The sequence below is a fragment of the Colobus angolensis genome, unplaced genomic scaffold (genome assembly GCF_000951035.1).
Source record: "Colobus angolensis palliatus isolate OR3802 unplaced genomic scaffold, Cang.pa_1.0 Scaffold282, whole genome shotgun sequence".
Taxonomy (NCBI): Eukaryota; Metazoa; Chordata; class Mammalia; order Primates; family Cercopithecidae; genus Colobus; species Colobus angolensis.
The window spans coordinates 1538378-1553561 of record NW_012116066.1 but is presented as its reverse complement, the minus strand read 5'-3'; the positions used below and the strand labels follow the sequence as shown (position 1 = coordinate 1553561).

Sequence of the window (15184 nt, the reverse complement as noted above, 5' to 3'; positions counted from 1 at the left end):
AGAGAGAGAGAGAGAGTTAACTGTTAAAGAAATACACTGTTTTCTCAAATCATACTTAATAACATAACTGCTTCATGATTATTATATAAACTGAGAATGTTTAAAAATTATTCCATGAAATATATGCTTTAATATATCTTTAAATATGTATCATGTAAAATATGTAATAAGAAGTTTTCTTACTGAACAAAATGTTAATGTGATGGTGTTACTATAAATAGCTGTGGGTGTGGCTGTAAATTTTACATACATTACACTGTTTTCTATGAGTAACGGTCACAGCTGCAGTTTCTATTTACTGCACTAATTTTTTTTTTTTTTTTGAGACAGAGTCTCACTCTGTCCCCCAGGCTGGAGTGCAGTTGTGTGATCTCGGCTCACTGCAACCTCTGCCTCCCAGGTTCAAGCAATTCTCCTGCCTCAGCCTCCTAAGTAGCTGGAACTACAGGTGCACGCCGCCATGCCCGGCTAATTTTTGTATTTTTAGTAGAGATGGGGTTTCACTATGTTGGCCAGGATGGTCCTCATTTCCTGACCTCATGATCCACCCCAGTCAGCCTCCCAAAGTGCTGGGATTACAGGCGTGAGCCACCATGCCCGGCCTATTTACTGTACTTTTAACATATATATTGAAATCTGACTGACATTAAATCCTGTTGGCTTGGAAAAGTAGAGTGCAAACTGTATGGATTTAGAAGACTCTAATTTACTTCCACGGTATCATAAATCACTCTAGGAAGCATAATACTGTTTCATAATAAATAATTTATCCTTTTCTTTTTACATTCCAATATAAATAAAATTATGATGTCATTTATCATCATAGTCATTTTGGAAGGCTGACTTGGAGCTTTTATTCTTTTTTTACAGTATTTCCATTTGTCCTTTTTAAACAGAAAATGCCTGCCAATGACATCTACTCACATTCCTTTAATTACAGTGATTTTCATACATGTAAATCTTGCTAGTTTTCTTTATGTGATTGTATCCTAAAGTAGATTTAAACTTCTTAGCTTTAAGATGTAATTTATTGCTTACTGCAGTTTGCTTTGTTTTTGACACATTATAACATACCTCCACTTAGTGTAGTTGACTCAGTTATATGCCATTTTCACTTTTTGTGAATGTTGATATTGACTTCACACAAATTAGCTGGTATGATATATCCAAATAAAAATATATCTTAAAAGTCCTCCAGTCCAATCAAGCTTGGTCAAGCCTTTAAAAATGCATTGTCGCTGAGTTCTGGCTAACTACTTGCTTACGCCTAGGAGTGGGGAAAAGGATCTTATGCCATGTGGAGGAAAATGTCTTTAGCCATGATTTTAAATGATTCACTGGAAAAGTACAAAATGAACTTCCCCTCTCTGAAGCAGAAAGTTGTATGTTTCTCCACTGCCTCTTCACATGAAAGTGAAAGAAAACTGGATTTTGCCAGTGGGATTCTCACCACCTAGAGGCGGAATTAAGTATTTTACATCACAAATTTGGACACTTTTAACTTACTTTTTAAATTCTTAGAGCAGTATGTGTACACACGCAGGTATTGTTACCTGTAAATAAGTTAGACACTCTGAGCGTTTGAGGTTTTAAACTATAGGAAAGATTGAAATGCCAAGCCTTACTACTCTTTCAGTGACTTCTGAAGCTCTTTCCTCTTTGTTCAGAGGCTTCATACAGACATTAAATGACGATAGAGTTTTCTCCATGAGAAGTTTGTTTACTTCATGGGCTTGGTTAACCAAAGCTTCAATTCCAGATTATTGGATGAGGATATAAAAGGTCCTTTGTCTGTTTTGCGCAGTTTCCAGGCAGCCTGGGTAAGAGTTCATTTATCAAATACATCCAAGTCGAGCATGTTTCCTATTAATGATGACACCAAGGTGAGGGATTGGAGGAGCCTTAAGCCCCCATATTTTCCATCAGTTCTCTAAAGGGACCCCAAAGTAATACACCAAAAAAAAAAAAAGAAAAGAATGTTTCCTATGAAAAGCCTACTTCGAGACTCAACTCCCTAATCACCCCCACCCTTTCCAGCCAATTGCCACTCCTACGGCCCTGCTCTTAGGAAATTTTGGTCCCTGTTATGTGTTACTCATAAACTATTTAGCAATCTCTCTCTCTTTTTTTTTTTTTTTGTGACGGAGTCTCACTCTGTAGCCCAAGCTGGAGTGAAGTAGCACGATCTCAGCTCACTGCAGCCTCCGCCTCCCGGGTTCCAGCAGTTCTCCTGCCTCAGCCTCCCGAGTAGCTGGGGTTACAGGCATGCACCGCTCCGCCTGGCTAATTTTTTGTATTTTTAGTAGAGATGGGGTTTCACCATGATGTCCAGGATGGTCTTAATCTCCTGACCTCGTGATCACCTGCCTTGGCCTCCCAAAGTGCTGGGATTACAAGTGTGAGTCACCATGCCCAGCCAGCAATGTCTCTTGTTATAATTACCATGAAACATTTTTCCTTTTCAGAACAAGAATGTTCAATATCTAACATTTACCCTGGGGCCTGTATAGTTCTTGTACCCACTACAAGTAATGTTGATACCTAAGAGAATTGCAGATTCTACTTCTAGTTGGGCTGTGGGCAAATCTTTTTACCTTTTTTGAAAAAGTAATCCACATGCATGGTGAAAAACAAAAATCAAAATACCTGTCTCCCATTCCTTACCTCCACTCACCAATTCATCTTTCCAGAAGCAACTACTCTTGTAAGTTTATTTATACTTCTATTTTATACAAGCACAAGCCTATATGATATATATGTATAAAATACAACAGAAACCATTATACATTTTTCTTTTTTCATTTAACAATACAGCCTGAAGGTTAGATCTACCGCATTTTAAAAAGTAGCTGCATAGTATTTTATCATATGGATATACTTTATTTTATTTATCTAACTAGTCTTCTATTAATAGATTCTTTGGTTATATTCTATTTGTTGTGCAGGCGAAATTTTTAACATATTTGGCAATGACTTTATGTTTTCCTGTGTTCCTGCTTCCCTGAGAGAGTTGTAATTTCTCTTCCCCTAGAGATCACTCACTATCAGAACTAAAATGGACTCCTATTTAGAAGCCATAATATTAATAATAGCAGCTAAAATTTATTAAGGGCTCACTATATGCCAAGCACTATTTTAAATATCTCACATTAATTGACATCATTATTATTACCCCCATTTTACCAAAGAGAAAACTATAGTTAAGTGACTTGATTGTAATCAAGTAGCTAGTAATGGGAGAACTGGGTTTTGTGCATGTCTCTAACTGCAAAATCTGTGCTGTCAGCCACTAGCTATACTGCCTTTTAAATCTCAACTTGGGACATTGAAAAATTAGAAAACTACCAAAAAAAAGGGTAATCACTAAGTGAAAAATCTTGACACCAAAGCCATGGAACAAAGGAAAGTAATGAGAGTTAAAAGGCCGGGCACGGTGGCTCACTCCTGTAATCCCAGCACTTTGGGAGGCTGAGGAGGGCAGATCACCTGAGGTTGGGAGTTCGAGACCAGCCTGGCCAACATAGTAAAGCCCTGTTTCTACTAAAAATACAAAAATTAGCCAGGCATGGTGGTGGGTACCTGTAATCCCAGCTACTTGGGAGGCTGAGGCAGGGGAATCTCTTGAACCCAGGAGGCAGAGGTTGCAGTGAGCTGAGATCGTGCCTCTGCACTCCAGCCTGGGTGACAGAGTAAGACTCAGTCTCAAAAAAAAAAAAAAAAAGAATGAGTTAAGATGATTCATGGTAACTATATTCACATATTTAAAGGTTTGCCATGCAAAAGTAGAAGTAGACTTTTTCTTGTACTCCAAAGGGCAGAGCTATACCTAGGAGGTAGAACTTATGAGGAGTGTATTTCAGATAAAGGACCTTTCTAATAGAACCCATGAAAGGGCTGGAGTTTTAAAGAAGTTTAAAAAACTATTTGTCAAGGATACATGTAAGGGCCATTCATTCCTGCCTTCAGCAGGAAGTTCAACTAGGTTAGTGGTTCTGAAACACATCAGCATCATCTGGACCAGTCCAGACCTAGTAAATCAGAATCCTCTGGTGGTAGAGACTATTACTGATGGGATACTATGTTGGAAGAAAGTCTGTTAAGGGTTTTTGAAATTGACCAAAGAAGTGCAAATGGCCAATTAACACATGAAAAATTGTTCAACCTCAACAGTAAATGCAAACTAAACAATAGTAAGAGACCAGTAATCTTCTATATTCTACATGTTGACCATTTTGCCCTAGAGGGCCTTATCTAATTCTCCAGAAAAACCTGAAGTCATGAAAGATGGAGGGCAACTCTTGTGCCACCACAGCTACTATTTTCTCTGATTTGAGTGTATATACGTATCTGGTGAGGAATGTCTATAAGCTGAGGAAAGCAATAAATAAATTTGTATAAGAGGTACCACATTAATTAAGAGTCCTGGTGGTCAGTTTTATTTACATATTTACAAATATATCAATCTCCCAAGTCTTATAATTGACTTAGGGGACCAAGTTCATATTATTGTAATTGTAGCTTTAATGGAAGCAAAAAATGTTTCTTGAATGAATACAGTAACTTACCATTTTTTCACTTCTTCCACTTACTCATTCATTCCTTCAGCTAATATGTATTGACCATCTGCTATGTGCCCAGGTACAGGGGATGAAGCAGTGAACAAGACAGACACTGTCCCTGCTCTCATGAAGCTCAACCCTCACTGGAGCTGAAAAACAGGATTAATATCATCTGCTTTATATACCAACTTCTATTTTTTACAAAAACCTTTTACTTCATGTAGTTATGCTTGAGGGATGTAATTTGACTCTGTATCATGGATAAATCCAAATGCCAGCAAAGTTCTGTGGTAATTAGTTTTCATATAAAGAGACTCATGCTTCAGTAATTTGTTATGGATGTTAGCCTACTTTTTAGTCTTTAAGTTGATATATGAAGCCAACTCCATTTATTTGTAATATATACATATTATATACCTATTAAGCTTTCAATAATTATTTTTTCAGAACCAACAAGCCAAAATAGCACAATTGTACCTTCCCTTTGTTGGACTACTTTTGGAAAATATACAGCGATTAGCAGGTCGAGATACCTTGTATTCTTGTGCAGCCATGCCTAATTCTGTAAGTAGTAATGTGTTTCTGTTGGAGTTTTATCCTGTTTTATTGAATGCATTTGGAATTGGGGTCATATGCTATATGATCTCAACCTTAAGAGTTCACTTTTTTTGGTTTGTTTTTTTAAGCCAGAGTCTCGCTCTATCACCCAGGCTGGAGTGTAGTGGCACAATCATAGTTCACTGTAGTCTCAAACTCCTGTGCTCAAGTGATCCTCCTGCTTTGGCCTCCCAAGTAGCTAGGACTAAAGGCATACGCCACCACGCCCAGCTAATGTTTTTAATTTTTAGCAGAGGCAAGGTCTCACTGTGCAGCCCAGGCTGGTCTCAAACTCCTAAGCTCAAGGAATCCTCCCGCCTCAGCCCCCTGAAGTGCTGGGATTACAGACATGAGCCACTGTGCCCAGCCAAGAGTTCATTTTTTACTCCATGTACACTGTTTTTCCTAATACAGTGCTTTGCAAACTTTAATGTGCATATGAATCACCTGGGGAATTTGTTAAAACAGATTTTTTTTTTTCGAGACAGAGTCTCGCTCTGTCACCCAGGTTGGAGTGCAGTAGCATGATCTCGGCTCACTGCAGCCTCCGCCTTCTGGGTTCAAGGGATTCTCCTGCCTCAGCCTCCTGAATAGCTGGGACTACAGGTGCCCGCCACCATGCCTGGCTAATATTTTTGTATATTTAGTAGAGACGGGGTTTCACCATGTTAGCCAGGCTGGTCTGGAACTCCTGACCTCAGGCGACCCACCCACCACGGCCTCCCAAAGTGCTGCGATTACAGGCATGAGGCATCACGCCCAGCCAACAGATTCTAATTCAATAGGCCTGGGGTGGGACTTGAGAGCATGCATTTCTAACAAGCTTTTGACTGCTTCTGGTCCTAGGATTGCACTTTGGATAACAAAGTCCAAGAGAACACCACAAATCCTTTGAACCCTGTGTTTTGTTCTAAACATTTTCTGTTGTTGTATGGCTTCATACATTTATTCAACTTAAACTGAACAAAAGATTCTCTACTTCCAAGATATTAGGCACTGGGGACTAAACTGTATTCCTTATTCCTTTGCTTCTCCTTTCCCTTAGTAGTCTCCTTCAGCACTTCTTGGTGAGACTCTTAGTTTATCACAATTGGTCTGTGCTTCTTTTGCTCCCCTTAGAATTTTAAGAATTGGAAGGAACTTTGGAGGTGATCAGTCTCCTATTTGGCAAAACAACCTTTTGCCATTGTAATAATTTAAACATTCCTTCTCACATTAGACCTAAAAGGTTTCCTATCCACTGGTCTTACTTTTGTCTTCTAGAGACACATGAAACACATCTGTTCCCATCTCCAAATGTACCCTTTCCACATGTGCCTTCTAAATTTTTCTCCAAGCTAAATATCTCCACTAATCTGTCATTCCAAATCCTTTACTTTTTTTTTTCTTTTTTTTTTTTTTTTTTGAGACAAAGTCTTACTCTGTCACCCAGCCTGAAGTGCAGTGGCACAATCTCAGCTCACTGCAATCTCTGCCTCCTGGGTTCAAGTTATTCTCCTGCTCAGCCTCCTGAGTAGCTGGGATTACAGGTATGCGCCACCACGCCCAGCTAATTTTTTTTGTACTTCTAGTAGAGATGGGGTTTCACCATGTTGGCCAGGCTGGTCTTGAAATCCTGACCTCAAGTGATCTGCCTGCCTCAGCCTCCCAAAGTGCTAGAATTATAGGCATGAGCCACCGTGCCTGGTCCCCAAAACCCTTTGCTTTCTTGGTCACCCCTTTTCCGAATGTGCTCCAGTTTACCAGTAACCCTATTAAAATACAATGTCCAAATTATACACTTTATAGTCTGCCCAGTGGAACTGTTAACTTCTGCCCCCATCCATGTTCTATATGGCCCAAGATCACCTGTGCACTTTGGCTGGCCACATCGTATTGTTGGATAGCAGGTTAAACTGCATCATTTACAGCTTCCTCTGCAAATTCCCCCTATGAAATGCTACAGCCAATTTGTCATGCCTGTCCTGCGTTCCTGAGGATGCTGCTTTTAAGCTTTTCTAGTGGCTTGCTCGCTCATGACTCCCAGTCATGTCAACTGGCTGAATGTGGATACTACACCTACCTGAATGTCAGGCTGGTCTCGCTTTACAAATACAGTATCTCATGCTTATGCTCCCTTCACATATATCTGACAGCATTATTTGGAAATACTTCACTTCTCTGTACTCTTTGCAGCTCAAGTTTCCTTAGGGCTTCTGGACACACCTTCTTCTAGCGTTGCCCTGGTTCTAAGGAGGAGAACTGAATGATGTTAAGACTTTACCAGGCCGGGCGCCGTGGTGCATGCCTGTAATCTCAGCACTTTGGGAGACTGAGGCAGGAGGATCACTTGAGTCCAGGAGTTTTAGACCAACCTAGGCAACATGGCAAAGCCCCATCTCTAAAAAAATGCAAAAATTAGCTGGGTGTGGTGGTGTATGCCTGTAGTCCTAGCTAATCTGGAGGCTGAAGTGAGAGGGTCGCTTGAGCCCAGGAGGTTGAGGCTACAGTGAGCTATGATCATGCCACTGCACTCCAGCCTGGACTACACAGCAAGACCCTGTCTCAAAAAACAAAAACAAAAAAGACTGTATCAGTTGCGGCTATCTAGAATTATGTCACTTGGCTAGAGGTCATGGTTACAACAGTATGCTAGTAGCTTTTTTTTTTTTTAAAGAGTCACCTAAATACTAATTACTAGTATTTGATTTAGACTGTCACAGTGAGCTTTGTTTAAAATCAGTGTAACATTTTGTTCTGTTAATTCAGGTTTCTTATCCTATATACGAATTTGTTTAAATGACACAGGTATCATATTCCATTACAGACATCCAGAGATGAGTTTCCATGTGGCTTTACTTCACCTGCCAATAGAGGGAGTCTGAGCACTGACAAAGACCCCGGTAATTAAACCTTTTGGAGATGGTACATTGCATGGGTGTTTAGAAATGTAACCTCTACTTCTCAGTATTTTTGATATATTTCATAATAAAGACCATACATAGCTTGATCTCTACTAAAGTTTAATTAAAATCTGACTCATATTTGCAGTCAAATTTATTTGCCGAGGTTTCCTTGTCTAAGCTTATCTAAGCTTGGCATACTGACAAAATAGAGGATAATGAGAAAAATACTGGTTTCTTTATCTGTCACCAATTTTAAGCCAGATACCTCCCTTCTCTGGGCTCAAGTTTTCTTGTCTATAAAATTGTCTTTTAAATTGTGTGGCTTTATTTTATGGCTTCCAAGGAATTTCTTGTCGTTTTGTACATGCTAAAGTGTTTTGAAAGGTGAAAAGTTGCTTCACTTTTACATGGTTTCTTATGGTGTTTTCATATAATAAACTTCACATTTTAGATGTCCAAGATCTATTCCGTATATTAATGTCTCTACTTAAATTAGTTCAGTACTTTTTTTTTTTTTAATATTTCTGACAGTTCCTCCTCTTGCCAACAAGGACTTGACTTTTTTTTGCAGCTTATGGGTCTTTTCAAAATGGACATGGAATTAAGAGAGAAGATTCAAGAGGTTCCCTCATCCCAGAAGGAGCAACAGGATTTCCAGATCAGGGCAACACTGGTGAAAATGTAAGAACTTAAATATATAGGATGACCCTAGTGACACATTAGGCTGCAACAATTTTTTTATAGTATAAATGTGAGCATCTCTACTCTCCTGTAGTCCATCCTGGCTCTGCAAAAAGCATCCCATAATTCTTAGATATTTTAGCAGTATCTTCCTATACTGGCAGCTGCTACTTCAGTGTCTTAAACTATTTATGGAGAATGAGGCATTCATCCTCAAGTGTTCCAACTCTGAATATCTCCTTTAACCCTAGCACGCTATTTTAGTGAGGGGAAATTCAAGTTTAAAATATCTAATGTGCCTTGTTATTTAAAACAAAGCACATCCTGGCAGGATTAATGCAGTCTTTCATTCTTTTGTAATAGAGTAATGATATTAATTTGGGAGGAAAAAATATAGGTCCCGAAACTGATAATCTTAGGGTCCCAGCATCACTTAATCAGAATATATCCTCCCAACTCTTCTATCAAGTTGTTTCACGCCTACCATTAAAGTTTGAGATGTGACTGCCTTAAGACAGAGAGACCTCATTTTAGACCAGTAAAGTTTTGCCATGTTGTTATGTAAAATCATTGAATCATATAAAATTATATTAGAAGGGTCTATAAGAATAAAAAATTCCAACTCTCAATTTACAAATGAAAACTGGGATTATGACTTAGAACAACCAGCTACGGCAGAACCATACTCGAACCTAGATTTTCTAATATGAGCACTTTTTCTCCTATATCATGGTGCTCTTAGTGTGCATCAGGATCACTTGAAGGGCTTAAAAAAATAGATGTCTGGGCCTCACCCCAGGGTGAGATTCAATACGTCTGGAATAGGGCCTGCTAACATGTATTTCTAAGTTCCCAGGTGATGTTGATGCTGTTGGTTGGGTATTGTTACCCTTGAGAGCCAGTGAACTATACTTCCACTGGTTCCTTGAACCTTTGGGTAAACAGTAATTTATTCACAAATGTTTCTCTTTTACACCATTTAGAAATTGTGACAACAGGTACTGTCATAGCTAAGGCAAATAAAGGTCAGAGAGGTTGAATGACTTGCTAGTAGTCACATAGTAGCTAGGCAAGCAATCAGAACCTAGGCCTCTTTGCTCCAAGTAAAAGTTCTTTTTTAGTAAATTCCACCTTAGTCAATGATGCATCCCTAGTTTAGCTCAACAGAAAGTATTAGTTTTTAACAACTGCAATTTTGTAAGGAGATTATTGTTATTCTATTCATATAAATCCCCAAATAAGTCAGATCTTGTCATACTTAATTTCTGATATTTTTTTTAAAAGTCATTAAATAAGAGGAACACATCAGTACTTTGTAGAGGTGCTAATTTTGAAGTATTACTGGGTACTCCTAAGTGTAATTACCATAATATAATTAGCCCATTTTATTTATTTATTTATATTTTTTAGAAATAAGGTCTTGCTCAGTCACCCAGGCTGGAGTGCAGTGACAGATCAGTGTGCTCACTGCAGCCTTGAACTCCTGGGCTCAAGCAGTCTTCCTAACTCAGCCTCCCGAGTAGCTAGGACTACAGGCATGCACCACCACAGCCCAGCTTTTTTTTTTTTTTTTTCGTAGAAACAGGTTTTGCTATATTGCCCAGGCTGGTCTCAAACTCCTGGCCTCAAGTGATCCTCCCACCTGAGCTTCCCAAAGCACTGGGTCTACAGGTGTGGGCTACCGTGCCTGGCTTCTATTAGCTCTTAAGATAGATTTTCTGATGTATGATTTTGAGGTTGGATTTTAATAAACTCTAAGGAGAGATTCAAATGAAAAAGTTTAAGATGTTTCTTATGCTTTCACTCCATGTAAAAGTTATCTTTCCTTAAATAGCCATGATTATTTTAAAATTTTACCACTAAAACACATGGCATATGAGAATGAAACATACACAGTATTCATGGCTATATCTTTGTGAAGACCCCAAGGTAATTTCTAGTGATATTACTAGCTATTACTAGGAAAGAAAGATTCAGCCCATTCACCTTCAAGTTGTGATATAAAATTTAGATTTATGTTTAGAATTTTCCCAAACTGATCTAATGATAAAAAGAGAGTTACTGAGTTAAAGGCTGTGGAAAATTGTGGTACGGATACTATTTCACAAACATCCTGTCCTTATAGACCCGACAGAGTTCTACAAGGAGTAGTGTATCCCAGTATAACCGCCTGGATCAGTATGAAATCAGAAACCTCCTGATGTGCTACCTGTATATAGTAAAAATGATTTCAGAAGGTGAGTTACCAGCATATTAAGCATGGACTGTACTAGACATACACCCTCACAGGTTCACAAATTCATGCAACAATATTTGATCATCATCTGGAGGTAGAACACATGCACATTATAAACAGATATTTGGAGACTCTGACCTTAAAATGTTTCTTAAATTGAACCTCAAAATAGGTTCATGTCAGTCACACAAGTTCGAGTCTTTGAAATAATTTTAACATAATTTTGCAAATAAATTTCTAAAATGAGGCAGTGGTTTTAGAAGTGCTAAACATTTTGTTTTCATGCAGAGCATTTAATTCATTAAATGACCAATGTAACTGAAAGGAAATAATAACCACCAGAATTTATATTTAATACTTCAGCCTTTATTTAACCCAGGATTTGACAAATAAGAAACAAAAAGACAGGAAGAGTTCTCGAAGGGTAGCGAATGTCATCATTATCTTTGCAGCAACACTGTTTGATATTGTCTGGTATCACGTTCTTTGTCAGGCCATGTTTTTTCTCCTTGGTGTAGAGCCGTATTTACTAGTGTCACCAGTTCCTCTTTATACTATATGATGGAATACAACCAAAGGACTTTCATAAACTGCATGTCCTCGGGAAGTAAAAGCAGGTTATTTCCAAATACCACATTTACTTAGACAGTTCCCTCCCTTGTCTTCCTTTTTGCAATACTTTTGCTTAAAAAAAAATATACAAGAATGGAAAACATAAAAGCACCTGGGATCATCATAGTGACTGCTATGTTTTACTCATTTTCTATTTTTTATTTTTAGTAATTACTACTTGTTTTACATATTTTATAATAATGCAGGATGTAAAGACATAAAATAAGTTGATATAGTAGCTATAGAAACATTAAAATAAATAGCTAGATATGAGTAAATTCTAAAGTTCGTTAATAAAATAAAAATAACTGGAATATTGAAGTTCTAGGAATGTACGATTTAGCATAAACATCAAAGATTATGTTGTGGAATCTGGAAATTGCTAACATTTATGGAATTTCTTCTTAAGGCAATGAAAATGTTATAAAACTGTGGTGAAGGTTTCACTAGTCTTTGAAGAAACTATAAACTATTGTACTATTGTGGATTATTTATGTGGGCATTTTTATGGTAAATGAATCTCTCAATAAATTTGTTTTTTTGAAAAAGAGGCCCAATCTTTATCTCTTCTCCACTCCCATTGCCTCACTTGACTAGCCTTAAAAAAAAAAATAGGTCCAAGAGATACGTTAGAAAAAAAAGTGGAACTGAACAAAAAAGCGGTTGAATACCACCATAGCCCAAAGAATGAGGGAGAGAGAAGGTAGGAGGAGGGGAAAAGCTGCATTGCCGACTAGTTCTCTCCCCTCCTCCACTGTAGGTCTCACACACACATACACACACACACATCACATTCTGTACTAACCAGAGACAAGTCTCTGGTTGTTTTATTTTAATGTCATGGGTAAAACCATGACTGTTTTTTGTTTCATTTTGTTTTGAAGACGGAGTCTCACTCTGTCGCCCAGGCTGGAGTGCAGTGGCAGGATCTCAGCTCACTGCAACCTCCACCTCCCAGGTTCAAGTGATTTTCCTGTCTCAGCTTCCAGAGTAGCTGGGACTACAGGCACCCGCCACCACACCTGGCTAATTTTTTGTATTTTTAGTAGAGATGGGGGTCTCACGGTGTTAGCCAGGATGGTCTCGATCTCCTGACCTCGTGATCCACCTGCCTTGGCCTCCCAAAGTGCTGGGATTACAGGCATGAGCCACCGTGCCCGGCCCATGACTGTTTTATTTCTTGTGCACTTGATAGTTCCTCTTATTCTTGCAAATGTTGACCATGCTTGCTCAGTGGCAGGTACTCTGTGCCAAATATTCGATCTTTGCTTTTTGATTTTAAAAAGCACATTTTCAATAACTAGTATACAGTCTATGTCACATCTCTTTATCTTTTATATGTATAAAGTCATGCTGTATATCTGTAAAGTCATATTCATTTTGTTTTAAGAAATGTCTTCTTCTAGATCCTTCTCAATGGATGGTATTCTAAGTTGTCTTGTCCGGTAAATATTGTTTTAGTTATTCTTTATGCATTTAAATATTGATCTCTTTTAAGTCCACACTCTTGAGGTCCTCTCTTGGCTCTCTTTTTTATGGAGTCATAAACAGTAGCAACTTTAATGTCAATGAAAAGATGTTCTATCTCTACACTTCTATATGGATTCTGGAGAATAAATTTCATTCTCTACTTGTAGCTGCATTTTATTAACTGACAAAAATTTGCTATTTCAAAGTCTTAGATTCATTTGCCAAATATTTTCAGGCCTTATTGCTTAGTTTATTATATCGTGAGAAAAGGAGTAAGAGTCAGGAGTTACCAGTTACAAAGTCTGAATTGACAAGAAGACTGTTCTGTTGGAAAAGTAAAACATTGTTGCTTCCTTGGGGGTGGGGGGCGGGGACGGGGAAGGGGACAGGGAAGGGGAAGCTACTTCCTCTTTCTTTGTGACTGTGTCTTCACTTTTCTCTTTGGCTCAGACTCCAAATAGACACTCTCAGTATCACATTGAGGCTTATCGGCACCATTCCCTGCACTTGTAGATTCATAAATATTCTCCGAAGCAGACTGTTCCTTGGAAGGTATCAGTTTAGAGCTATCTCTCGCTGCAAATTTGATGTTACAAGGAATAGCAACCACTGCTCTTCTTTTTGTACTAGATTTTAAAGTAGAGTCTAAAGGCAAGACATTCAAAGGGATTATTTTCTTTTCCTTTGTAAGAGGATGCCATGAGGTTATAGAATAATCCTCTGAAGTTTCCAGTGAAGTTTCAGATACATGAGTTGGGTATTCTCCTGGGGAGAGAGCGGAAGGGCTCCATGATACGTCAATCTGAGTTTCTTTTTGGGGGCAGAGCTTCGTTTTAGGTGTCCCTTTTGGCTGGCCAATCTTGTCTTCATGAGGATTGAGAAAATCTTGAAATCCATACCTCTTTTGATGACTAAGTGAAGTTGTTAAAAGAGAACTTGCCAGTGGCTTCTGGCTGGCACGGTCTTCTGTGTTAGGCTTAGTGTCATTAGAGGAACTTTTCGCAAAAGGGGTCTCTGGCACTTTAAAGAGGTCTTGACTAAAAGATGGAACTGGAAACTCTGAACTTTGTTGCAGTTCCTTTGTGCTTGTAGGTTTCATCTGTTTACTTTGTGACTGGCTTATTGATTTGATAGGCACATGCCTCTGCCTTCCTTGTGCAGGCTCCCTGACTGAAAAATCTGACATAGTCTTTTGACTACCAGAAACGAAGTCATCATTACCAGAAGTCTGAAACTGTTGCTGCCTCATTATTATTTTAGAAAGCCTTTTATTTTCTTCTCGTAATTTATTTGTTTCTTTAGTGAGTTCCGCAATAAAGAAAAGATTTTGTTGTTGGATTTCAGAACAGTCTTTCTCTAGCGCAAGCCTGTATGTTTCTTTCATTGAACAGTTGTCACAGGTTTTTGCCTTTAACTGATCTTTCAAGTCATTAATGGTGCTCTGCAGGACTCTCTGCTGTTCAGTCAACTCTTTAATTTTGGCTGTGGAGCCCGTCCACCTCCCATCTGACAATCGCTGTTTCCTCAGACTTGTTAATTTTGCCTGTAGACGCCTCAGCTCTTCATCATGGAGCTCTTTCAGCGTCAGCCATGTTTTTTCAAAATTGTCAGATTCCAAATCACATACACTAAGCTGTGATGACTCTGTTCCTGAAGATTTCTCACAACCTCTCCTCCCTCCTTCATCCTCGTTCCCTGCCGGCATCATGTTTCACAGATTTGGAAATGGGAGGGATGGCCTCGCCGCTCGATAACAGTGCCGTTACGAAAATGGCGGACTTGCCGTGTATCGGAGCTAGTTCGCCGTGAGGGCAAGCCCTTCTACCCCTTTCACAGACCTTCTCCGAAGCTACCTTAGGACACGGGGCGAGGGAGATGGGTGCTCACGGTTGGATGGAAAGTCCCAGGTTTTCGCTGGAAAGGAGGCACCAACTTTTCGGCTGGAAGAGCTAACGGACAGGAGAGGGAGGTCAGCACCCTCAGGCAGCGGCGCAACAAGCTGCCCTTTGACCCGAGGCCGGAAACGCAGGGACTTCTGGGGGGAACCCAAGCTTCTGTGAGTAGACACCCAATGGCAGATAGGTGAGAGCGGAAGTCACTGCTAGCTTAATATAATTTTTTTTTTTTTTTTTTTTTTTTTTTTT

General features: G+C 39.0%; 1 protein-coding gene across 1 annotated transcript in view; it reads left to right on the top strand.

The window, feature by feature from the left end:
- DOCK11 (dedicator of cytokinesis 11) overlaps nucleotides 1-15184 on the top strand; it is a gene marked incomplete at its 3' end in the record, with an annotated part of 157159 nt that overhangs the window by 82926 nt on the left and 59049 nt on the right. Inside the window, exons 32-35 of the mRNA XM_011948698.1 lie at nucleotides 5007-5123; nucleotides 7963-8038; nucleotides 8613-8722; nucleotides 10848-10959. Of these exons, the coding sequence (XP_011804088.1) occupies nucleotides 5007-5123; nucleotides 7963-8038; nucleotides 8613-8722; nucleotides 10848-10959 (415 nt within the window). The remainder of the gene's footprint in view (nucleotides 1-5006; nucleotides 5124-7962; nucleotides 8039-8612; nucleotides 8723-10847; nucleotides 10960-15184) is intronic.